This window comes from Crinia signifera, chromosome 3, assembly GCF_055691185.1.
Source record: "Crinia signifera chromosome 3, ASM5569118v1, whole genome shotgun sequence".
In the NCBI taxonomy this organism is placed as follows: domain Eukaryota; kingdom Metazoa; phylum Chordata; class Amphibia; order Anura; family Myobatrachidae; genus Crinia; species Crinia signifera.
In genome coordinates this window covers 43233960-43260430 of record NC_139219.1, presented here as the reverse complement: position 1 = coordinate 43260430, position 26471 = coordinate 43233960, and the positions used below count along the sequence as shown (strand labels likewise).

Genomic DNA, 26471 nt, shown 5'->3' with positions numbered 1-26471 from the left:
CCTACTGGATTCAAGATTTGACTGACTCCTGGATGTTCCAATTGTATGCATCCTGGTATCTATTTTTTTTATACTTTAGTTGACGTTGTCCGACAGTCTGTGGCGGTTTAATCAAATATTCTGGACAAACGATAGGGGCTCATGGTTTAGGTGTTTTGTTTTTGGGTGATTAAATAATTGCAATAAATGTTGATCCTTGTTCAAGTATATGCATGAGGAAAATTGATCCCTATGACTGTACGGGTATGGGTCATTGCGTCGGCCATCTTTAAGTCAACATGCAATGGGTCGACCACTGAAGGTCGACAAGCCTTAGGTTGACATCTGAAATAGGTTAGGCCGACACACGCATTAGGTTTACAATGGGAAGATTGACAGTCAAACGGTCTACAGGAGTTTTTCAAGTTTTTTCCCCCAAAATGTCTGAACCGTTAACATGGACACTGTCTAAGTGTAACGCATCTTCAGACCCTGTCAACTTTATCTATGTTGACCTATTTCAAGTGTCAACCTGTTGACCTTCAGTGGTCAACACAATACATGGAAACGTTAATAGCGTAGAACTCATTGTAGTATACGGACTGTACATGCAACTTGTGTAAAATGTTGTGCTGCTTTTCCCCATTGCATGTGTCTTTGTTCTTCTGGTTGTTGTGCCTGCCATAGGGGTCCTGCGATCACATAGGAATAAGCCTTGCAGAGTGATGAGCCTAAATCCTTGTGTATATGAAGAGCACCCATCTAGCATTTGCATTCTGCTTGCAGCACCATGCAGCGGGTCTTCTGCACAATAATACCCCTTTCACACTGCAGCTCTTAAACGGTAAATTGCCGGGTTTTTAGCCTTTTAAAACGGGTAGAGCTGCAGTGTGAAAGCTCCAGGGTGCTTTAACCGTTTAACAAATACCGGTATTTGTTAAACGGTTAAAAAGCAGTGTCCTACTCGTTTCAGAGCAGTTTTTTTTGGCCGTGAGAAAGGGTCTATTTTTATGGCTTGAAACATGTTCCTTGGGGGTTAAACGGGTTGAATGTGTGAATGGTATTACACACTATTTAAAACGGTTTTCAACAATGCAATGTGAAAGGGGTTTAGTGGCTCAGACCCGTTTTAAATACCATTTTTAAATACAGGGTCCTAAATGTTTAGGTAATGTCAAAGCAGCATAAGGGTGCATTCACCGGGGTCTACCAATTTAAATAATTACCTCTTAATGAAAAATACAAGGATATTATAGATTAGCGAGAGATGTCAGGCTGCTATTGAGAGAATATTTAGGACTGCCAGGTGTGGCTGAAAGCAGTTGGCATATAACCTTAACTAACCTGAGTTTGGGTTTATCTTTTGTGTGATCACTCATGCTATAACATTTTTGGGAAACTGAACCAATCATGTGACACAAGGTTTGCTGAGATCAGTGGTTCACAAACTTTCTTGAATCACGGCACCCTAGAGCAGTGGTGTCAAACTTATGGCCCTCCAGCTGTTGAGGTACTACACATCCCAGCATGCCCTGCCACAGTTTTAGCAATCCACTAAATAAAATATGTGGCAATGCATGCTGGGATGTGTAGTTCCACAGCAGCTGGAGGGGAAATGAGTTTAAAAATAATGGGCAATGGTGTCAAAGGCACCTCTAAAAAAATAAATTACGGAAATTGTGCCTACCTGTAGTCCCTATCTATGGTCAGTTATGTGGTGGAAACAGTTGTGTTTCTATGTCTCAATATGTTTTATGGTTGGCAGCCACTAGCACTGGTTTTACTGGTCACTTTAACCATTAATGATTTACTTTCGCCCTGGACCACCAAAGTGAGGCACCCCAGCTGGCACCATTTGCCATGGAAAGCTATGTAATGTAGATGATCACTAATACAGCGTCAGTCCTGCACGTGTTTACAATAAAGGTTGTTATTGGAAGCAAACAAATGTATCAAAGCACCATAATGATGGCAAGGAATCGTGTTTAAAGTTGGAAAGTCCGCACATTCACAGTGCTGTAAACCTCATCACTGCCATGTTGGCTTGTCAAGACCATGTCTTCCCATATTATCATATCATTGCAATTGCATATGGCAAAAGATTGCAATTTCAGCAGCTAGATCAAATGCATCTGTAAGGCCCATAGTCAACCAAAGCTTCCACTATTTGAAGTGTGCTAAATGGGTCTGAGGGAGGAGTTTATTAAATCTGCCAAGACCACTGCTTAGGGATAGATTGAGAGACCTATATCATAGGAAAATGGTGTGTTTGGTTTGTCCTGGTAAGCAGTCCAATAGAGGAGTCCCCAAGGAGGTGAAGATATCTAGATCTCATAAAACCACTGACAAAACATAAAAACAAAAGCAGACAATAATCAATAAACAGAGCACAAAATTGAAGATAGTAAAGCACAAATACATTGTTTCCCTAGTATACGTAATTGAACCAACCAGTTAACCACCAGATAAAATGGAAGTGGCAAAATTGAGCTCAGATACTGTAAATGCACACTTGCTTTTCAACAATTATATTACATGTGTTGAACATCATAAGATATGTGACCTGTCATGTGCGTATGCGCCTGTCAGTCCTGTAGAAGGAATGTGCTTAATTTACACCTGTGTTAATGTCTCTGACCAGCTGTCCTCGAACACAGGGATGACAAGTGTGTTAGGAGGCTTCCAAAGTATGTGATTACGTTTTTGCTTATAAAGAGCTTCTATGAGGAAGTCAGTATGGGGCTGGATTTAGGGAAATCTGTTGATGTAATACTGCTTGATTTCGCTAAAGCTTTTGGCACGGTGCCTCATAAAAGGTTATTAATGAAACTAGATAGTTTAGGGTTAGGAGATAACATTTGTACAATCGAGGACAGAGAGTGGTGGTAATTGGCATACATTCCAGCTGGGGTAAGATCCAAAGTGGAGTCCCACAAGGTTCAATATTGGGACCCACCTTGTTTGATATATTCATTCATTATATTGGAAGACATAGTGAGTAAAATTGCAATATTTGCAGACAACACGAAATTGAGGAAGGAAATTAACTCAGGAGAGGATGTGGGAACACTACAAAGTGACTTAAATAAACTGGAAACGTGAGCAGAAAGGTGGAAAATGTGGTTTAACGTTGAAAAAATTAAAAGTAATTCATTATGGGAACAAAGATGAACAAGCTTCTTATAGGCTAAATGGAGATATTATAGGGAGTTGTGCTGTAGAGAATGACTTGGGGGTCATCATAGATGAAAAATTGGGTAATAGTGCACACTGCTCAAGTGCAGCAGCAAAAGCAAACCGGACACTGGAATGCATTAAAAGGGGTATGGATTCAAGGGATGCCAATGTGATATTGCCACTTTACAAGGCATTGGTGTGACCACACTTGGAATATTGTGTTCAGTTCTGGGCACCGCACCTTAAAAAGGACATAAATGAATTGGAACAGGTACAGAGAAGGGCGACTAAGCTAGTAAAAGGTCTTGAATCACTAGAATACAAAGATAGGTTAACCAGGCTGAATGTTTTCACTGGAGAAACGGAGGTGGAGAGGTGATATGATTAGATAATTTGTTCACTAACATATACTTTGGACACGCGGGCATGTACTGAGGCTTGAGGAAAAGAAACTCTGTATTGAATTAAAAAGAGGATTCTTCACCATTAGAGCTGTACAATTCTGGAACTCATTGCCGGTGGGGGTGGTTACAGCAACTACTGTTAATGAATTTAAATCAAAACTGGATACATTTTTGGCCACTAAGGGAATCCAATTGCTATAATACTGTATGTGCTTAAAATGGTAAAATGAGGAATGAGTTGCTTGTGAATGTTCTTAATTAGTATTAGCTATGGCAGGCATGTCCAAACTATGGACCTCCAACTTTACAAGTCCCATCATACCTTGCCACAGCATTGCCATCAGGGAATGCTAAAACTATTGTAAGGCATGCTGGGGTGTGTAGTTTCACAGCAGCTGGAGGGCCGGAGTTTGGACATGCCTGAGCTATGGTTACTAGGACTGTTCTTTCTAGCATTTATGGTATCCACACTGAGTGTAACATAAAATATAAACCCAGAAATGTACTTGTCACACTTCTATACTTAACAGCACCCCAGCGCACCTACATAGAGATGCAAAAAAACAAAACACACAGGGCATGATTCAGAGGGGATCAGTATGAAATCCCAACGGTCGAAATACAGACGTCAGAATCCCAACCGCTGCAATGCCGACAGGGGGGGGGGGGCGCATGGATTCCCCCCCCCCCCCCCCCTTTGCGGCTCACTGCGTTCGCCACGCAGCGGGCCCGGTGCATCGCTATGCTCGGCACACTATTTTATTCTCCCTCTATGGGTGTCGTGTGTTTTAAACCAGAGAATTAAAATGCAATAAAAGGTGACAATATTATGTCCATATGACAGAAATCAACAATGATATTTCCTTCAAGTGAAAATGATCAGCATCTGATCACACAAGACGCAGAATCCATTTTTGCAGTGAAGCTGTTTATTTACTGCAGCTTCACTGCAAAAATGGATTGTGCGTCTCAGATTCTGATCATTTTCACTTGAAGGAAATGTCATTGTTAATTTCTGTCATATGGACATAATATTGTCACCTTTTATTGCATTTTAATTCGCTGGTTGGTACTTTTTATTCGTAGTATTTAGCGCACTCTATTATTTATTTTTCTACATACATATATATGTATATATCGATAGATAGATATGATTCCAGGTAGCTCCAGCCTCTTTTCTAACACGTGTCTTATCCCCTCAGTTGTATGACACCGCAGTGAAAGGGTTTACTCTGGAACCTGTGGGCCTCACCCGCAGTGAGGTTAGAACCCTCTGCACGGTTTCCTAGTTGTTATGCACAGAAGAATAGCAAATACTCTGGCTGTGGGAGTGCACTAGGAGAGGAATGGTCCAGCTCCCATTTATACTCATTCACCTACATACACTCTAACATCTGTTGCACATAAAACCTTTATGCTCCCCAGACCTTAAGCCATGAGTTATTGCTTTTCCACTGTCACGTCTTTGGACAGATTAGACCTGGTGCCATGGTACCCTTCGAACCGTTTCCCCTTCTCTGCGGGAAAATACAGCAAGTGCCAAGGAGATTCATTGACAACCTGTACGCTAAATTAATGTTTTGTTTTTATATCTTTGCTTTGGGGAGAAGCAACTCCCATGTGTTCCCAGGTTACGGATCGGGCTTATTAAAGCATCAATCACTATTTTCCAGATACCCACATCTATATAACTAATATTAAAAAGAAAAAAGATTAACCTGAAAAGAAAATATGAGTGAGATCTTTCTGTGTCTGTGTGTGTGTGTGTGTGTGTGTGTGTGTGTGTGTATGATATCATTAATTAAACAGAAGGATCCCCTCTCATGCTTGCAGGGGCTGGCGATTTCTATCACCAGCCGTCGAAAGCTCCCCCCCACCGTCCGCTGCCTTCCCAGCCCCATCACCAGTCGCCACCGCCTCCCTGAACCCCCCTAACCCTACCCATCTCCCTGAAGTGGAGACAGATACGGCCCTGCCGACAGACTGGGACTCAGTGCATGTGAGACGCTTGTGCGTCCTAGTCTAATGGATTTCCTCTCCGCCAGCGCTCTCCAGTGGGGGGCATTCTGGTGAGCGCTGGCAATGAAAGAGAGGGACTCTATCTGTATTTCCTATAGAGATATAAAATATTATATATTCATGTCCTGAAGACGGGCTATGGCCCTTTTTCAAAGTCCCGGAGTATATATATATATATATATATACTAGGTGATTCATCGCGCCCTACGGGCGCTGTTCACACCGGCGTAAGGGGCTGCACCCCCTTAATTTGTGAATGTTTGTATTGTGAGAAATATGGTTAGAATTGTATGAAAGATGCCTGTATTGCAACTTGAGTTATAGGTGAAATGTGTTAAATAGAGAGCATATGATTTGGAAGGGGGTGTGTATTGTTTTGTTTAATAAAAAAGCGGTTACAGAGTAAGATGTACATTGATAGTGTGGAGGGTACAGTGACATGTGTGTGTGTGTGGGGGGGGTGTGTGCGTGTTGTTTAGATGGGATGCAGTTAAAATCCCGGCGGTCGGGATCCCGGCGTTCAGAATCCCGACGCCGGAATCCCGACCGCCGAAATCCCGACCGCCGAAATCCCGACACATTCTCCCTCCTGGGGTGTCCACGACACCCCTGGAGGGAGAATAAATTAGTGTGCCGAGCCCGCTGCGTGGCGAGCGCAGCGAGCCCGCAAGGGGGGGCGATCCACGTCCCCCCCTTGTCGGGATTTTGGCTGTCGGGATTCCGGCGTCGGGATTCTGAACGCCGGGATCCCGACCGCCGGGATTCAGTACTGAATCCGTTTAGATGTGTGTGTGTGTGTGCAATAGTATAGTAGGGTGTTTTTGAGTCAGCGGCTCCCCACTGGTGGAGGTCACGACACAGGAAAACAGGGGGCTGGGTAGTGATAGGGGTGTGTGGAAAAAAGGGGGACTAAAGAGGAGGGTGGGGGACACTGTGCAGCTTCTGCCAGTGGGTGAGGGTCCAGCGTGGCAGTACAGGACGGTGGCCCTGAGTCAGTGACTCCTCCTACTGGGCGGAAGTTAGGGTGCATGAGAGCAGGCGGCTGGGCTATGAGGCATGATAGGGGTATGTGGGCAACACAGCGTCAGTGACTCCCCAGTGGTGGAAGTTACGGTTCAGGAGAGCAGGAAGCTGGGTAGTGATAGGGGTGTGTGGGCATATGGGGGACTAAAGAGGAGGGTGGGGGATACTGTGCAGCTTCTGCCAGTGGGTGAGGGTCCAGCGTGGCAGCACAGGACGGTGGCCCTGAGTCAGTGTCTCTTCCTACTGGGTGGGAGTTAGGGTGCATGAGAGCAGGCGGCTGGGCTATGAGGCATGATAGGGGTATGTGGGCAACACAGCGTCAGCGACTCCCCAGTGGTGGAAGTTACGGTTCAGGAGAGCAGGAAGCTGGGTAGTGATAGGGGTGTGTGGGCATATGGGGGACTAAAGAGGATAGTGGGGGACACTGTGCAGCTTCTGCCAGTGGGTGAGGGTCCAGCATGGCAGCACAGGAGTACAGGACGGTGCCCCTGAGTCAATGCCTCCTCCTACTGGGTGGGAGTTAGGGTGCATGAGAACAGGAGGCTGGGTGGTAAAGCTATGTGATATGGGCAACACAGGGTGAGCGGGTCCCCACTGGCGGAAGTTACGGGTCAGGAGAACAGGAGGCAGGGCTGTGATAGAGGTGTGTGAGCATGAGGGGTACTAAAGGTTTTTGGCTGTTGCTGAGTAGGGATGGGCATTGTAGGATGGGAATCGCAGGTGGGGGGGCGAGCAGGGTCTGGGAATCGCGGGAGGGGGTGGGGGTCTGCAAATCGTGGTGGGTGCCGCATATCGCGGGAGGGGGGTCACGGGGGGCCGGCGAATCGCGCGCGGGGGGGGGTGTCGCGGAGGTCCGAGGGTGCTGGCAGACCTGCCGCTCACCTGGTGGCTGTGGAGTAATGGTGGATGGTGGGCGTGTACTGTAGCCCTGGCTGGGCGGGGGGAGATGATGTCAAGGGGGTGAGGTGTGTGGAACACTGGCCTTTTCCCTAGGGGGGTGGGTTTGTGTATCCCGCTGGATGGGAACGTTATATACTCAGGGGATGAGTGACAGATCTGGCTAAATATATAAGAGATTATAGTTTGGACACCGTTGGACCAATTCGGACGAAACCAATGTGAGGTGGATTGATTGTGTCCAGATTAGGTTCTTGGCCACGAAGACCACCAATACCGACCAAATTTGTGGTGGCTAGACGACGACTGGGTCAGAGCATCTTCAAAACCATTGTTACCGATATGCAGTGGTTTATACAGTGCATGAATTTGTGTCTCCAAGGAAGGTCATTCGGTGATTGATGAAAGGTTAATGGATGGCCAAGGCTGAGTGATGTGTTTGGGGAGGGGGGGGGGGGGGGGGGTGTGAAGGTTCGCCCATCTGATAAAATCCCACAACGGTGCTAGTGTAGCACAAATTGCTGATTAAATTTAATGCTGGCTATGCCAGCTATGATAGAAAGGTGTCAGAGCACACAGTGCATCGCAGCTTGCCCAGTACGGGGATGCATAGAAGCAGACATATCAGGGTTCCCCCTGTCCAACACTGAAACCACCAACAATGGGAATGTGAGCGTCAGAACTGGTCCATGGTCTGATGAATCCTTCACATCATGTGGACAACCTGGTGCATGTGCACCGCTTACTTGGGGAAGAGATGGCACCACAATGCACTATGGGAAGAAGCTAAGCCGTCAGAGGTAGTGTGAGGATGTTCAGAAACATTTGGTGCTGTCATTCATGTGGCTGTTATTTTGACATGCACGAAGCACCTGATTGGTGTACAGGTGTGTGTGCGTGTGTATGTGTTTCCTGTAAAAATAGTTGATTTCTATTATTTCTAACGGGTTTGCCAGGTTTTTCTGTTCTATTTGGAAGCTAATTAAACGAATCCAGTGCTGGTCCAAGTGCGTGCATTTAGTGAGCGATGTATGACATGCTTTGCAGGGGGGCTGCTGTTACGTCAGGTAAGTACCTGGCACAGTAAATCTCAATGTTAGCATGCGGTTACAGCTGCTATTGTTGAGTATTCTATTTTTATGTGACACATAGGCAGAACTTGGAAGAAATTGCACAGCCTATATATATATGTATTTTACGATACAGCAGCCTTTCAAAAATGTCTATCATTATTTTTATTAAAATCTAACATCTGCTTAAACCATTTCTCAAAGCGCTCTGTCTTGGAGAATATCATTACAATAGATTTGTGTATGGTTTCTATGGAGGGGAAGTTGTGTGTGGCGGTTGAATGATTTATACTTTTATTTACTTGTTTTTTTTATTTGCACACCTTTTGATTTTTTTGACTCTCTTAATTGAAGGCTTATTCTCCTTAGTTTTACCGTGAATTCAATCAATTTATATAAAATTGGCGAGTGCAAATGGGTCCTGGAGCATAGGACGCAGGCTGGCATCTCATTGGTTGAGAGTCTGGTGCTGTATCGGTCCTGGGAAGAGTGCACAACCGGCTCCATTTGGATAAATGGAGGCATGTCGCTTCTGTTCAGTGGGTGGGTGGACAGGGATCTCCATCATAGGACTGAGAATTCCTGGCCTCTGTGACAGGCTTCAATTAATCTACCTCATCCTCATGCCCTTTTTTTCTACCGCTTGCCATGCTTTGGGCCAATTAGCAGAGCATCAGAGGCTACGTGGATGAAGAGCATAAAAAATTAAGAAAGCATGAAAAACTCATGGCAACTATTTTATGTGTTGACCATTGCCATGATAACCTATTGCTTGTGTCAACCATATGTAAGTTGACCATATGGTGTTGACTGTTGGCCTAGACATTGTCAGTCAGCCATCTGGATGCCTGTCACTGGATTCATAGCATAAGTGCCTTACGGTCCCACACAGTCTTTTAGCAGGTAAGCCTGATTGATGATGTCACAGTATGTACACAGTTCAGTGCGGTATGTAGACCAGTGGTTAGGGAACAGGGGTAAATTTCCCCAAATCGGGTAAAAGATTCAATTCCTGTGGGTAATGGACACTCTGCTTAGACAACGCCAGACATACATATGAATCTATACGCATGCCCAGCTGTGTCTTGGCAGAGTGACCATCCGTTACCCCCAGGAATTTCATTTAATTGCATATAGAATCTCTATATAGATTCTATTTGCATGCCCGGCTGTGTGTGTTACAGTACGGTAGTGTACAAGGACCTTATGCAGTGCAGTGCGTCAGCCTCTTGTGTATAACACGCTTCCCTGTGTGATGCCCCTGGCCTTGTCTACAAGTCCGCCTGCTTCTTCAGTAGAGTCGACCAGATGTTGCGCCATCTCGGCAGTGCGCAGTCTGTAATGCCGCTGCAAAGCTGAGTTTTTTTGCCTGGTTATACGATCCTGTTAAGGTATACCCATCTCGAAGGAAAAAAAAATTTCAGACTGTCACTATATCATCTTGAACTACTGACATTAAAGGTGCGTACCCACGGTACGATTTATGTTCCGTATGATATTGTATAAGATTTCCCAGGAAAGTACCAGTGGTCAAAAGCATAAGATTTGTGCTTAAAATAACATACAATGTGCATAAGATATCATGTACGATATGACGTCACAGCTGTACTACACTATACTATCTTATGCTTTCTAGACAGAATTGAGTTGCATGTTCACCCGAGCAGCTCCCTGCCAGACGACCAGCAGGAGCGCGCATCGTACGTCGGATAGTGCGTACACACGGTAAGATATAGTGCACTATCTAGCATGGGGATGCAGTTAAGATCCCGGCGGTCGGGATCCCGGCGTTCAGAATCCCGACGCCGGAATCCCGACCGCCGAAATGCCGACACTTTCTCCCTCCTGGGGTGTCCACGACACCCCTGGAGGGAGAATAAAATAGCGTGCCGAGCGTAGCGTGGCACCGTGCCCGCTGTGTGGCGAGCGCAGTGTGCCCGCTGCGTGGCGAGCGCAGTGAGCCCGCAAGGGGGGGCGATCCACGTCCCCCCCTTGTCGGCATTTCGGCTGTCGGGATTCCGGCGTCGGGATTCTGAACGCCGGGATCCCGACCGCCGGGATTCAATACTGAATCCCTAGCATGCTATTCGAAACTAGCTAGATAGTGTGCTAGATTTTGCACTATATCTTACCGTGGGTACGCACCTTAATAGTTGCCTAAATGTGACATTGTCAATGGCTATACCACACAAACAGCCTGGCAGCCATTGATTGATGGCTGTCATTTTTACAAACACAACCTGTAACATGGCAGTTTTGCGCTGAATGGCTATTACTCTATCTCTCTCCACTATCAGTCTCCAAGGCTTAGTATATCTTCTTCTTAGCCTGTAACTGGATTGTGATGTCACAGAGTGATCACAATGTAGTCGATTATATTGCTAAAGATGAGATGCAAGGGACCTGTCCTCAATCTATTCCTGGGGTTATGGTATTAATTGGTGCTCCATGTGGCTGGATTATGACTGGGGGGAGGGGCTTGATTGAAAACCATTAAGGGGCATACACATGTTGCGATCTAGGTGTCTAGATTTTTTTAGCTGAGCACAAAACTCAACGTGTGTATGGGTGATCTAGACATCGGGATCTTAAAGGGAAATTGTATACCCTAAATCGTTTAGCACAGGTGGTCAGCAAAAACCTCAATGTGTGTATGCTCCTTAAGACAAAGACCTAAGGGCAGTATTCAATACTCCCGATTCACCATTTATTTATTTTTCGTCGAATCGGGCTGTTTTCACTCCTTGCGGTGAATCTTTTTCACTGAAAATCTGATTCACCCTATTCAATTTTCACTGTTCGCCGAAAGCAAACACAAACAGTGAATGCCGGCCAGTTCTCCGTTTCATGCTTGCTGCAATTCGCTGGTGTATTCCAATGGGGTTTTCACTGGGATTCGCCTATGGTAGGTCGACCATTTTCAGGTGCTGAACTAGTCACTGACTACCATTAGTGGTCGACCTGGTGACTGTTGACCTAGACATTGTCAAAGCACTATCGTAACTAAATTGTAATCGCCCAGATCGTACTGCAAATGGGACTATTGATAAATTAAAATGTATTATTTAAAAGGAGTTTAAAAGAAAATACATTTTTTAAAACCTTTATTCAAGGTTGTCCAATTAGTTTTTTATTTATTTTTGTTTTGCACCCTAATGCTGCTTTCAGACCGCAAAACTGGCTTTGACCAGGTATTTTAAAATGTTTCTAAAAACGGGTCTGCCAGCTAAAACCCTTTTCACACCGCATGTCTTTAAACGGTATTTCAGTGCAGTTTTTGTCCTTAAACGGTATTTTACTGATCCCGTTTTAACCCATAGAAAACAGTGGATGAAAATAAAAATGGGTCTGAAACTGGTAGGACCCTGCTTTATTACCGTTTAGAAATACCAGTTCAATAGAACCGGTAAATTCACTCTGCACCTTTCAGACTGCACAAATTTCCGGTTTAAAACGATAAAAAAAACGGCAAAATAACGGGTAAAAAGTGCGGTCTGAAAGGGGTATAAGTTAATGGCAGCTTTGTTTATACTGCTCTGCCTCTACACGCCTGTTCAGGTGGACGTTTTCTTATGTCACGTGTCCTGTTGCCTTTATACATACTAAGCATATTTCCAATGATGCATATAAAATGCATTACTATAAAACACAAATGGCCTCGTAGGTACGATAAGAATGAACAGAGCTGTCAAACTTGGCAACAGCTGTCACATATTATGAATATGACCGCAGAGAACCCAGCGAGTGAATGACACACATTCACATATCAGCGGAAACTTTAAAGTTGAAAACTGTCCGACTCTGCAGAAATAGGGCAAGATAGGCGTCATAAACTGATTATTGGTACTAAGGGATAGAATAAGCCTTTGTGCTCTGACAAAAACAGCTGCTTTCCACACAAAGTTGCATTTTGGATCAGTTCTCTGGCTGATTAGAATTCCAAACACTTGGGGTAGAAAGTTTTTGCTGAATGACCAGTTAGCAGGACCTCAAGGACGCTGCCTGGGGAACATTAGTACAGAGGGCCGGAGAACTGTTGCAGATTTTTTCCCCCCCGTAGGTGGTAAAAAGATTGTTACCTTGTAAAGCTTCATAGTGGTCATTTTTATTGAGAATGTGACATGGAAGGAAGATGCGTTAGATAGGCATTTAGGAATGTTTGTGATTGAGACTGAACTATAGAAACATAAATTGTATGCTTGCAGTAGGGCCCTCCTACCTCCATGTCTGTCTATTGTTACCCAGTTTGTTCTATCACTGTCTACAATTATAAAGCGCAACGGAATCTGCTGTTCTCTTTAAACATCTTTCAGTCATTAATCAGGGGGGTCCAATTTATAGGATTGTATTTTTCTTCTGGCAAAATCTGTATAATAACTGCTGGAAATTCTCTGCTTTGATTCAGCAACATGGTCACTTTGCAATTAACTGTGTGGAGTTTGTATATTCTCCCCGTGCTTGCGTGTTTTTTCTCCAGATACTCTGGTTTCCTACCACAATCCAAAAATATACAGGGTAGGTTAATTTTCTCACAACAAAATGAACCCTAGTGTGAATGTGTGCATATATATGTTGTAGGGAATATAGATTGTTAGCTCCACTGGGGCAGGCACTGATGTGAATCACCAAGATCTACAGTAGGACACCTGTGCATCCTGTATATCCTGTATGATACTGCACAGTAGATGCCTTTATCACCAAGAGCTACAGTAGGAGACCTGTGCAGCATGTATGATAGAGGCCTGCCTCACCAAGAGCTACAGTAGGAGAACTGTACAGCATGTATGATAGAGGCCTGTCTCACCAAGAGCTACAGTAGGAGAACTGTACAGCATGTATGATAGAGGCCTGTCTCACCAAGAGCTACAGTAGGAGAACTGTACAGCCTGTATGACAGTGGTGTGATTCACCAAGAGCTACAGTAGAATAACTGTACAGCCTGTATGATAGAGGCCTTTCTCACCAAGAGCTATAGTAGGAGACCTGTGCAGCCTGTATGATAGTGTATATGCCTGTTTCACCAAGAGCTACAGTGAGCGGTATTCAATGCCGCTGGCGAGGGGGTTTGTATGGCGAGGATTGCTCTTCCTTGCTGAAAATTAGCCATCCTCGTCTTGAAACCCCCTTGCTGTATTCAATGTTGGGGCCAAATCCTCACCGTGAGAGGGCAGCGCGGATCCCCTTAAACAGTGAGGTTCACCATTTTAATGGCTACACTCGCCACTTCCAACTCGCCTCAGGGAACAGGAGAAGGAGGCAAACGGTGAGTGAACCTCGTCTCAAGGAAAAGGCGAGGATTCATTGAATGCACTGACTACGAGCTATCAGCACTTCTATGTGCCAATAACTCGCCGTCAGGGCATTGAATTCCCCTCAGTAGGAGAACATTTCAGCCTGTATGATAGAGACCTGTCTCACCAAGAGCTACAGTAGAAGAACTGTACATCCTGTATAATAGAGGCCTGTCTCACCAAGAGCTACAGTAGGAGGACCTGTACATCCTGTATGATAGAGGCCTGTCTCACCATGAGCTACAGTAAGAGACCTGTACAGCTTGTATGATAGAGGCCTGTCTCACCAAGAGCTACAGTAGGAGACCTGTGCAGCCTGTATGATAGAGGCCTGTCTCACCAAGAGCTACAGTAGGAGACCTGTGCAGCCTGTATGATAGAGGCCTGTCTCACAAAGAGATACAGTAGGAGACCTGTGCAGCCTGTATGATAGAGGCCTGTCTCACCAAGAGCTACAGTAGAAGAACTGTAAAGCTTGTATGATAGAGGCCTGTCTCACCAAGAGCTACAGTAGGAGACCTGTGCAGCCTGTATGATAGAGGCCTGTCTCACCAAGAGCTACAGTAGGAGACCTGTGCAGCCTGTATGATAGAGGCCTGTCTCACCAAGAGCTACAGTAGGAGAACTGTGCAGCCTGTATGATAGAGGCCTGTCTCACCAAGAGCTACAGTAGGAGAACTGTACAGCATGTATGATAGAGGCCTGTCTCACCACTAAGAGCTACAGTAGGAGAACTGTACAGCTTGTATGATAGAGGCCTGACTCACCAAGAGCTTATAGTAGGAGCCTGTATGATACTGTAGATGCCTGTTTCACCAAGAGATACAGTAGTAGGAGAACTATGCAGACCGTATGATAGAGGCCTTTCTAACATGGGGACTGCTTTTCCTCCTGCTGAGCCAAGCGTTATTGCCATATACTTTGTAAAATATTTTGCTGGTGGCAGAAACAAGGTCAGGACCCAATGACACAGCATTGGTGACCCATTGAATGGCGTGACACACAGGCGCACTGCATTCTGTATTTATATTTACTTACTGTCTTTCACCCAAATCTGAATGGAATTAGTGTTAGTCACGTCTTGGTATGAAACTTGTTATATACATATGTGAATGTTACAGGATACATTTTCTAGTCGGTCCAACTTGTATTTTCTGGTTTCAAGACTTTTTACACTCTGCTCTAGAAATTCCTGAATTAACATAATTCCATCCCAAAAGATTATCCTAAAAATTGCATACAGTACATTTATTTTTCCAAATATATTTTATTGAGCTTCAAAGGACAAAAGCAGTTCAAATAGCAAAGAGAAGACATACGGAGTGCTAATGAGGATCAAATAACCAACTTTTCAAACAGATAATGCTATAAAGTTGAATTAAGAGATTATGAGCCAGATCTAGAAAGCTTCAAAAAGTGATACAGTGGATATTGATAAACGACCAGCCAATCAGCTACTAACTGTCATTATTCAAACCCAGCCTGTAACATGGCAGGTAGGAGCTGATTGGCTGGTTGTTTATTACTCTCCATTTTATCACGTTTTAAAGCGTAGAAACAGGAAAGTGCCGTTGGGCGTCCATATATCACAGAAAGGAGAAAATGCACATTCAGTACAGCAAGAGTAAAACACAGTATATTAATAAAACCGTTATGATATTGAAAGATATATATATATATATATATATATATATAGGTTGTAGTGGTACTAGCGCTGTTCCTCCCCCACTCTCTGGATTTAAATGTCCTCAAACATACACTATCCAGTGTTTATATCAATGATACACTCCTCCTGTTCTGTTCCGGGGTGGCAGCTCCTTCTCCTGAGGGTTCCTGTTTCTTAGAACCCTGTATGTAAAATCTGGAAAAGAGGGCGAAAAGGGCGCCTCCTAGTGTAGTATTATAGATTTTAGTTTCCCTTCACCACAGGTAAAGAAACACAGACACCCCAATGTCAAAAGGTGTACCATATTTAGTGGCCTTCCACCACTTTTCATGAGTGAATTCCCAGTTATTTCCACAGGGTACTCTCTGACCTTCTCCAATTCCACTTTTCCCTTCAATATTCTTCTCCCCAGTGATTCACACCGTGGTCCCAATGCACATACAATTGGAAGGAGAAAAATAGGGAAGCAGACTAGTGTAATACACTTAACACTTTTAATAGTCACCGCAAATGACAATAAAAACTCGAACAATAAAAAAGAAATATGAGGCTTATCTGATGCTGCTTTACACAATCATCCTCTCATGGTCTGGAACTGTGTCCCCTCAACGCGTTTCATCCCTTTAGGACTTCCTCAAGTGGGTTTAGGATAGCTCCATACCCCTTATTTATAGCAAGGGGACTGATTCAATAATCAGAATAGCAAATAGCTTAGTGGGCGCCGTTCTAGGAAACAAGTACCCAATAAAATATCACAAAAGTGAAACCGAGATAAAATAAAATAAAGCAATCAAACACTAAAATGAAAATAAACAGTATAACAAAATACTTGCCCAACGGTAAACCAGGACCTCCAACTTATCCATAATATAGTTTTTAAGTAATTGCACTCAAATGGAAACTTATTACTATTGTTTAATGTTGCTTTTCCTTGTAATTTTCACTTTCTTGCAATAAAAACACCATTGGGAAAAAAAAAAGTTAGTAAACACAAAAATCTATGTTTTTGCTCGCCCACGCTGCGGGCTCGGTGGCTCGCTACGCTTGCCATGCTAATTAAAATCAACTCCATGCCAACATGGATAGTGGAGGTATGAACTATCCATGTTGGCATGGCGTTAACTTAGTTTATTTTACTTAATTAGTGGCGAGCGTAACCCGGAAGTACGCGCGGCGCCATGCTGGCGCCGTGAAAGTAAAGAAGTACCTGTTTTTGTTAGTGGAGGTGTTCTGGGTTATTTAAATGTTCCTTTTTGAAATATAACTGATTTGCAGTGTGGTTCGGACACGTGGTGGACTTTAAGCACATCAGAATACGGTCAGTGCATCTCTGTGCCTATACCTTTCCCTTTTGGGGTGTGTTTTGAAAAGAAAATACTGTAGGCATCTGCTAGACGTTCTTCCCCCATGATATTTTGTTTTAACTGTTTTCTGTTTATATTAGGTGAGAAATTCCTCCACACTTCTCTTCAGCACGTTGATTACACGAATATTTGGAGTCAAAAGAGGAAAAGATGAACGCTCCAAAAAAAATAGGTAAGCACCACTTGAAACGAAGATCACTTGTGAAAAACAATATCTCAGCCAACACCAATTTGAGAAGGTTGCTGGCTTTCAGGGATTTATCTGCCGAGTAATGTTACAAAAAACCTTTCTGTTTGTTTCTTGTTTCCTACGTTTGCCAAGCCTAAAAACCTGGTTCAGAATGTAATCTGCTCCTTAAATCACCAGCCTTTTAAATGCAAGAAAAAAAAGAAAAAAAAAAGATCTTGCCAAACATATGAAATTAATCGGTCTTGATGTCACCCGTCTGCAGTTTATTAGCACTGCATAAGATTTAAGTAAATCTAATTCTAGAGCAAGGCTACAAAGTCATGACTGCTGGCACCACGTCGACATTTAGGATACTAGATAATTTTATTTTATGCTGTTTGTTAAAACATTTTTTCTACGATTTCCACGTTTTCTTAGTGGCTTTATTGTAACTAATCGGTGATCTGAAGTTGTTGGAATCTTAGTTGCTTAATTTCCAGATGGAGCCACGCTCACCTTCCTAAAGCGTTTGTTCCGCCAACTCGCCATAGCGCGCCTAATCGCATATCAGCGCAATAAGTCACACAGCTAGGCGTTTGGCATTACTGGATGAGTGCAATAATAGCGATCATCCACCAGATGTCGCTTTTTTAAATCACCACTGCGCATGTGTCAAATGTCTGATGCAAAGCTATTGTGAAAGAATCCGCAATACGCATGCGTGAAGTGTCCATTGAAATGCACTGTAGCACAAGAACTACTTTACTGTACAATTCTGTACTGTTCAGTATGTTAAATAGACACTTTTCTCAGAAAATACTATTGCATAGATGCGCATCTCATTATACTATTTACAGTATAACGGGCTATGGGGATAATTGAGTGAGTATACAATATGGTCGAAGTACATACTGTAACAGGCCAGACTCGGTTTTTCAACCGGGGCTTCATGGGAGCCCACATCTATGGAGCTAACGACCGCATAGTTTACTCTTGTGGTGGGGAACTACTGTACGTGCATCTCATTAAACTACACTGGTTAAACACAGAATTACGCTACAGAATGAATGACATACAGTACGAGCAGGCTAGACTCAACAAAAGACTCAACAAAATGGCTACTGGGTTTCATCCAGGGCTTCATGGATGGGAGCCCAAATCTATGGAGCTATTGACTGCATAGGTTTTACATGTCTAAGGGGAATGCCGAAAGTGTGTCTCATTACGCTAGTTAAATCATAGGGCTGCTGACAAAGACACAGATGTTGCAATGGCCCCCTACCTGCACCGCTGTCTAGGTTTAGGCGCTCCTGGCAAGAGCTGATCCAGGGTTGCTCACCGTCACCAAACCGCAGTCTGGCAATGGATGACGCCCTGGCTGCAGTGGAAGCTAGAAGCCCCATGCAAGCTTGGTGCACAATTGGAGGGAACTCCAACCGCAGTTGCTTGCCACATCATTTGCCGGTGTCACATAAGCTAGTAGTCATTCTTTCATGTGGTACTGGTTTGGAGTCTCTAGGACACCTAGAACTGGAGATATCAGGGTGCGAAATGGACACATTTTCCCCATAGACCATGGGTTCCCAATCTTTTTCGGCTCACAGCACCCTAGAGTATCAAAATTTCTTCACGTCACCCCTAGGCCCAACAAAAATGAAGTAGATTGTGTTTATATGTGCTTCTTAGGATCAGTTATGTGTTAAAGGGCAGGATTTGCTTATGATTATACATATTTTATGATTGGCAGCCACCAACACTGGTTTAGTCCATAAATAATTGAACATAAATAATTTGAATTGGTCCTGGTCCACCAACCCGTGGCACTCCTGCAAGTGTCCTGAGGCACCCCAGGGAGCACACAGTTTGGAAACCACTGCCATAGACTATAACAGGCCCATTAATTCAGACCCACCATGGGTTTTGACACTTGCCGTTAGCCTTCTGGGGGTCTCAGAAACGTAGAGTTCATATCCTCTGGTCTCCCCTTCCATACAAACCTGGTTCTGATCCGATTGGACCACCAAAACCTGACAAATTAATCGTTAAGCACATTTTAATGTATTAAGCTATACCAATTCTATAGCAGCGTGCTTTTACACCAGTGCTGCAGCCACTTTAACACATGCACATGGTGTGTAGTCAGGAAGAATAATGAAAACTTCCACAAAGTAAAAGAGAATGGGGCAGATGTATTAAGCCTGGTGAAGATATAAACTGGAGACAGGGCTGCCATCACAAATTGCAAGGCCCGGGACTGTCAAAATAGACAGCGCCCCCCCTTTCTCCTGTACTGTTTGAAAATCGCCTTTCATCTTGTAGCCAGCGTCACAGTTTCCTGCTCTTCTGGATAGCGGCCCTTCTACAGGCTGCGGCAGCAGACGACCCACAACCTGCTGTTGTATCAAGGAGGCTGGCGAGCGGTGTACAGCAGGCTGCGGCAGCAGGCGACCATTGGCCGGGGTAGGACGGTGCAACAGAATGGCCCAGGCCCTCCCCTGTCTGCCAGAGCGGTGGGGCCCAGGACAGTTGATGTACTTAATAAATTTCCCCCTGTGTCGTCATACGTTCAGTGATAGCAGTAAAGGTTCCAAATGAGTAACTATGTCATATCGTTCCTTCTTTGAACATCTAATAATTTAAGTTGCATCATAATATTTTACATCATCGCTGTATTACATATTTTGTAAAATAAAAAGAAAGAAAATGGTTATAACTAACCATAACTTGTATTTATTTTTATGTTAACTTTTCATTGTCAGATCCAGACAGTTATGCCCCATACACGGCTTAGGATCGTTTGGTCTACAATAACTAGGTCAACAAGCATTAGGTCGACTCTACTAGGTCGACATGGGTCAAGGTAGACAGGACATTAGGTTGACACAAGCATCAGGCTGACATGGGAAAGTCAAAAGGTCGACATGGGGTTTTTCACTGTTTTTTTTTACCCGAATGTCGACCCTGTCAACATGGATACAGTTTGAAGTGCACCGCATCACCTCGCATCGCTCGCAATGGTTCGGGCACGGTGCCCCCTCGCTATGCTCGCCACACTATTTTATTCTCCCACCATGCCCTAGTGGATGGTAGAACATGAAATACTGCCTGTCGGCACATGTCGGCTAAAAAAACAGTGAAAAACCACGTCAACCTTTTCACTGTCGACCTTGCCCATATTGACCTAATGATTGTGTCGACCTAGACCTATGTCGACCTTGCTGCCTGTCGACTTAGTGGTGTCGACCTAATGCTTGTCCACCTAGTTGTTGTAGACCCAATGACCATATCCCCCATACACACGGGCCGACTGTGCCTTTGTGCTGTAGTTAAGCACAGATCGCTCAGCACACAGCGATGCACCAGTGATGTGTGCTGAGCGATATGTCACAGCCAGTGTGAGAGAACATTGGTGATGACTAGATTTTCTCTTTCGTCCATCCTGGTGACACAGCTCCACCATGGGATGTAGGACGGTCTGCAGGAGCAAGGCACCTATGCTGACTTCTTTTGAGAGGCAGGCTCCTCCCTTCTGCATCCCAGATTTCCTCAGTTCATTTTAGGTGCCCACCGGAGTGGGTGCTGTGCTGACTGGCTGCGGGCTGCAGCCATTTTGGAGTAGGGTAGCTAGGTGTTTTTTATTTTATTAATTCACTAGTTAGTGCAGGTTATCCAGTGTGTTACTTCTACAAGAAGTTTACACACACTTAGAGCACAGCAGAGGCTGACAGAAGCGCATCCTGCCAGCTCTCTGTGTGCAGAGGGACACTATCTGCTCCCTCTGCACAGCACTTAACCTCCTTTACTGAGAGGTTTCCTGGGCCCCGGGGGTGTCCTGAACCGGCTCCCTGCTTAGGGGGGGATCGTGGAGGCTGGACCTCCCGTGGTGGCGGCAGCCACCATCTTGCAAGGACTTATAGGCTGAAATCCTTAAAAGAAAGTGAAGCCTATCACAGAAGTCCAGCGCAGCTTCCAAGTGATCCCAGAAGGAGGGGAGGCACTGGAGGTGAGGAGAAACACCGGTGGGAGTGGCTGAAAGGGAAAAGGCGCCAAATAGGCTTCCTTCCCCACTGAAGCAGAGACTTGGTCTCTTCCTGCTCTGTTCTGGTGCCCTTTTTCTCCATGCTGCGGAGCTGAAGAGGATTTGCTTGCAGTTCAGAGTGGAAGTTTCTCCTGGGCAGCGCTTTCCCTGGTGATTGCTAAGGATCCATTGCAGCAAGCAGACAGATAAGTACACTGTACATTATTCTGTGCAATTGCCTGACATTGTGCATTGTGTTTTAGCATGACTGAAAGGTGTACTGCTGCTGTTCTGGGGGAGGGAGTGCCTGCCATGTTAGTTGTTAACTGCTAATCTTGTGGTGTTAAATTAACCTGTGAACAGATGGATTAGGGGGATTTGTGCCCCTCATATGAGTCTGTGCCCAGTGTTGTTAAAGCCCAGAGGTCTGAGCAGTCTGAGCCTGCGTGGGCAGCTGCCTTGGGGAAGTCTATGAATGCTTTGGTTAAGGCTCTAAATACGCAGAGGGAGGATTTTGTAAAATCCCCTGGCCCCCTTTCCTCCTCTCAACCATCTCTGGGCTCCGTTACCCAATCTGAGGGGGACCCAGCGCTGTTGCACGTCATGCAGGACACTGCACAGAGCGTTAATAAAATGAATGTGTTTATGGAACAAATGGCTAAAACTCAGACACCCCTTATCTACACCTCCCCTGTTGAATTTAGATACTGATGAGGAGGGTGTGTGCGTGGAGATGACTTTTGGGACCAGAAGGAGGAAGTTGAGGCTTCTGTCCCGGACATTGAAGATTTGATCCTTGCAGTTAAACAGACTTTAAATCTGGCAGAGGAGGATAAAGTACCTGCTCAGTGTGTTTTTAAGAAGATTCGCAGAGATTCTGTGACATTTCCCTCGGATGAGGGCATGGTTTCTTTACTGGGAGAAGCATGGAAAACTCCTGACAAGAAGCTTCTCATGCCAAAAAGGTTTGCTAACATGTACCTAATGCCAGAGGATCATGTAAAATTATGGGAGAAAAACCCTTTAGTGGATGCACCTATGGCCAGGTTGTCTAAAGCCACGGCCTTATCTGTTCAACGGGGTGCGGCATTTAAAGACCCGGTAGACAAGAAAATTGAAGGATGCTTTAAGGCAGTATTTGAATGGGTGGGCTTTACCCTATGCTCCATTATTGCCTCTGCGTGTATCCAAGGCTATGATTAAATGGGCTGAAGCCTTAGGAAATCAGCTCCAACCTGACAGAAGCCTTCGCATTGGCAGAAAAGCTTAGGTGTGCGGCAGAGTATGTGTGTGATGCTGGGGAAGAAGGCGCTGAGATGGCGTAAAAATGTTGGCCACTTCTGTGTCAGCAAGAAGAGCCCTCTGGCTTAAGGCTTGGGAAGCAGACAGCGAATCAAAAAAGTCTCTTGAGGCCTTAACCTTTAAGGGAGAGCTGCTTTTTTGGACGAAACTTGAGTCCATTATAAAGCAAGCCACGTGGGGACAGAGCACTTTTCTTCCCACTACATTGAAACATCTGTGTCCAAGTTTGGGACCTTAAAGCCACCCTTTCATTCCTCCTTTCGAGGGGGGGGGGTGTCTAACACGGGTCAGTCAGGAGGAGGAAAGATTCCAGCCAGTAAGGGGAGGGCACCCAGATCCCGTTTCAGGGCCTTCGCTAAGATACACCCATCCAAAAGTGAGGATAAGTCCTCTGCATGATGGGGCGGAGACTCCCCGTTCTGGGTTCAGAGTGGGGTGTCGCCTCCTGAAGTTTCGGGACCAGTGAAACATCTCCACCACGGACCCTTGGGTTCTTTCCATCATTTCACAAGGTTACTCCCAAAGTCTCATCTGACACCCACACAGAGACTTCAGTTTCTGGGGGGATTTTGGACACACACTTACATCGTGTGTTTCTTCCAGAAGCCAAAGCAGTGGACATTTGTCACTTGGTCCTGCTGATCTTGCGGTCTCCAAATCCAACAGTCTGGCAGGGGGTAAAACTGCTAGGTAAGATGGTGGCAACCTTCGAGATGCTGCAGTTTGCAAGGTTTCACTCAAGAACATTTCAGTGGAACATTCTCTCATGTTGGTCTGGAAATTCAAAGACCATGAAGCAGGGAGCGTCTGTCGTTGCCACAGGAGACCAGGGAGTCCTTGATCTGGTGGACGGATCAGGAGTCTCTGCAACTGGGGCGTTCCCTCCGCTCGTGGGATTGGCTGGTTGTCACAACCAATGCCAGTCTCAGGGGCTGGGGAGTGGTAGTGCTGCACCTGAGGTTGCAGGGACTGGGGTCCAAGGAAGAATCCAAATTGCCGATCAATATCTTGGAGCTCTGGGCGGTTTGGAATACTCTTTTGCAGGCGGAAGATCTCCTAAAGGGATCACCTGTCTGCATACAGTCAGACAATGCCACGACTGTGGCTTACCTGAATCATCAGGGCAGGACTCGCAGCAGGATGGCAATGCAGGAAGTCTTGCAAATCTTCAGGTGGGCAGAGGTGAACATTACTGCTCTGTCGGCTGTGTTCATTCCGGGGATCCGGAATGTAGAAGCGGATTTCCTCAGCAGGGAAGAGCTGCTGGAGGGAGAGTGGGCACTTCATCAGAAAGTTTTTCAGGAGATAGTGACTCTCTGGGGGCTTCCAGAGATAGACTTGATGGCGTCCAGGTACAACTGTCAGGTTCCCAAGTTTTGCTCTCTGTCCAGGGATCCGACTGCATGGGTAGTGGATGCCATGGCATTTCAACCTTGCCTACATGTTCCCTCTGTTCCCCATGATTCCGCTTGTACTAAAGAGAGTGAGATCACAGGAGGTACAAACCATTCTGATTGCACCGGACATGCCCAGGAGGTCGTAGTATTCATACATACTGAGGTTGTCAACGGACTTTTGGCATCTTCCTCTTCTGCCAGACTTACTCAAACAAGGCTCGTTTCTGCACCTGGACCTAGCTCGTCTAAATTTTGATGGCCTGGCTTTTGAAACCTCCTTGCTGAGGAATAAAGGTTTTTCGGAGGTGGTTATACAGACTATGCTCATGGCTCGCAAGCCAGTTTCAGCTGCAAATTACCATCGGGTCCAGAAGATTTACATCAGGTGGTGTGAATGGCAGACGGTACACAGGTTTAGGTTCAAGCTCTCTAGACTGTTAGAGTTTCTCCAAGATGGATTTTCAGCAGGGCTTAGCCTGCTGTCCTTAAAGGTACAGTTGTCGGCCTTATCCATTTTCTTTCAGAAAAAGGTAGCTTTGTTACCTGAGGTTGAGACGTTTTTACAGTGAGTCATGAGGCTTAAACCCCCATATAGGCAGCCGGTGGCGGCTTGGGACTTGTCTTTGTTGAAAAAGCCTCCTTTTGAGCCTTTAAGGTCGGCTGACCTTAATTTTTTGTCTTGGAAACTTACCTTTTTGTTAGCTATAACTTCGGCTAGGAAAGTTTCGGTGTTGGCGGCCTTGTCTTGCAAGTCTCCTTTTTCTGATTTCCCATGATGACAGGGCTGTGCCTCGAACAGCTCCAAAGTTTTTACCTAAAGTATTGTCTAATTTTTATTTTAACCAGGATATTGTGCTCCCGGTGTTTTCCCCTCCTGAGGAGGCTAGAAATAGGGACAAGTTCAAGAAACTGGAGATTGTTCGCGCTTTGCGCATATACGTTGAAAGAGTAAAGGATATTCGCAAGATGGATTTTCTTTTGGTTTTGTATGACATACATAAGAGAGGGTGGCCTGCGTCTAACCAGACCATTGCTCAGTGGTTAAGGTCAGTAATTGCCTTTGCCTATACTCAGGTAGGTAGACCTATTCCTTCAAGAATTAACGCCCATTCCACTAGGTCAGTTGCTTCCTCTTGGGCTGTGCGTCATGGGGCTACCATGGAACAGTTGTGTATGGCTGCCACTTGGTCCTCTGTCATACCTTTACCAAATTCTATAGGTTCCATGAGTGCAGGACGCTTCATTTAGGCAAGCAGTGATAAGAACTGTAAGCATGAGCGTACCTTCCCAAAGGACCGGTTCTTCAACGTCCCATGGTGGAGCTGTGTCACCAGGATGGACAAAAGAAAAAAGGGGATTTTTGTAAGAACTTACCATTGGAATCCCTTTCTCTGAGTCCATTCTGGTGACACAGCGATCCCTCCCTTACGCTCAGCAAGTTTATATCGTTCATGTGTTGTCATGTTATTGGTTAATTTGATTGTGTATATTAAAATGTTCAGGCGTTGTACTGAGTAATATATTCCAGTGTGCTTTAGAAGTAGAACTGAGGAACTCTGGGATGCAGAAGGGAGGAGCCTGCCTCTCAAAAGAAGTCAGCATAGGTGCCTTGCTCCTGCGGACCCTCCTACATCCCATGGTGGAGCTGTGTCACCAGGATGGACTCAGAGAAAGGGATTCCAATGGTAAGTTCTTACAAAAATCCCCTTATATACTGTAGGTTTGAATGATCTGGCCCAGCAATAGCGATGTGCGGCCCCATGCCAGCATGCTTGATAAATTTACTTCATCACCGGTCAGGGAGAACACTGGTCCTGACATATCATTCAGCACACAGCGCTGACACATTGCTGTATGCTGAGCGATCTTGCGGAGCAATCTAGCATCGTGCAGAATGCTACAGCACATCTCCACGTGTGTAGGCCCCTTAAGAGATCTAGCTAGATTGCATAGAAATTAAGCTCAAATCTCCCTGTGTGTATGCCCCATAACACAGTACATACTGTAGATTAATGATGCATAGAAACAACAGCATATGGGGTCGATCCTATTAACCCCTGAAGGATGCGAGTTGCAGTTTGGGTGCCGTTTTCACTGTGAAAGCTGCATCCGAATTAACCCTAACACACCCTTCGCAGGGCCGAATTCACTGAAATTTGCTTGCACCCCTGTGGAGGTGCAAGCACTTTTCAGCGAATTCGGCCTGCCATAAAGTGCGACCCGGAGTCATAATGATTCGTACTCGGCAAATCATCTGCACCCTTTGGGTTTAATAGGATCAACCCATATGACTTTGTTTTAAAGTTAGAACAAATACTTTTCAGTACAGAAATTAAAACAGAACAGTGTAACCAGCTTAAACTGGGCACACACTAATTCAGGCATTTCCAATCTATGGCCCTCCAGCTGTTGTGAAAGTCCCACCATGCCTTGCCACAGTTTTTGCTATTAGGGAATGCTAAAACTATGGCAAGGCATGCTGGGATGTGTAGTAGCTGGAGGGCCACAGTTTTGCCATGGCTTCACTAAGTGAAGGGAATTTGTACTGACATCGGAATCCTGGATAGTGTGTACACACTGCAGCAATGGTAATAATGAATGAAACAAACACTGTACCATCCTTCTTCTTTAGCATGCTTGGTGTTGCTAGTGATATCGCTAGGTTTCATGTGCAGCACATAAAACCTAGCATCGT

General features: G+C 45.2%; 1 protein-coding gene across 1 annotated transcript in view; it reads left to right on the top strand.

The window, feature by feature from the left end:
* THADA (THADA armadillo repeat containing) overlaps nucleotides 1-26471 on the top strand; it is a 544422-nt gene that overhangs the window by 177796 nt on the left and 340155 nt on the right. The window contains exon 26 of the mRNA XM_083175704.1: nucleotides 16971-17062. Coding sequence (XP_083031830.1) covers nucleotides 16971-17062 — 92 coding nt within the window. The remainder of the gene's footprint in view (nucleotides 1-16970; nucleotides 17063-26471) is intronic.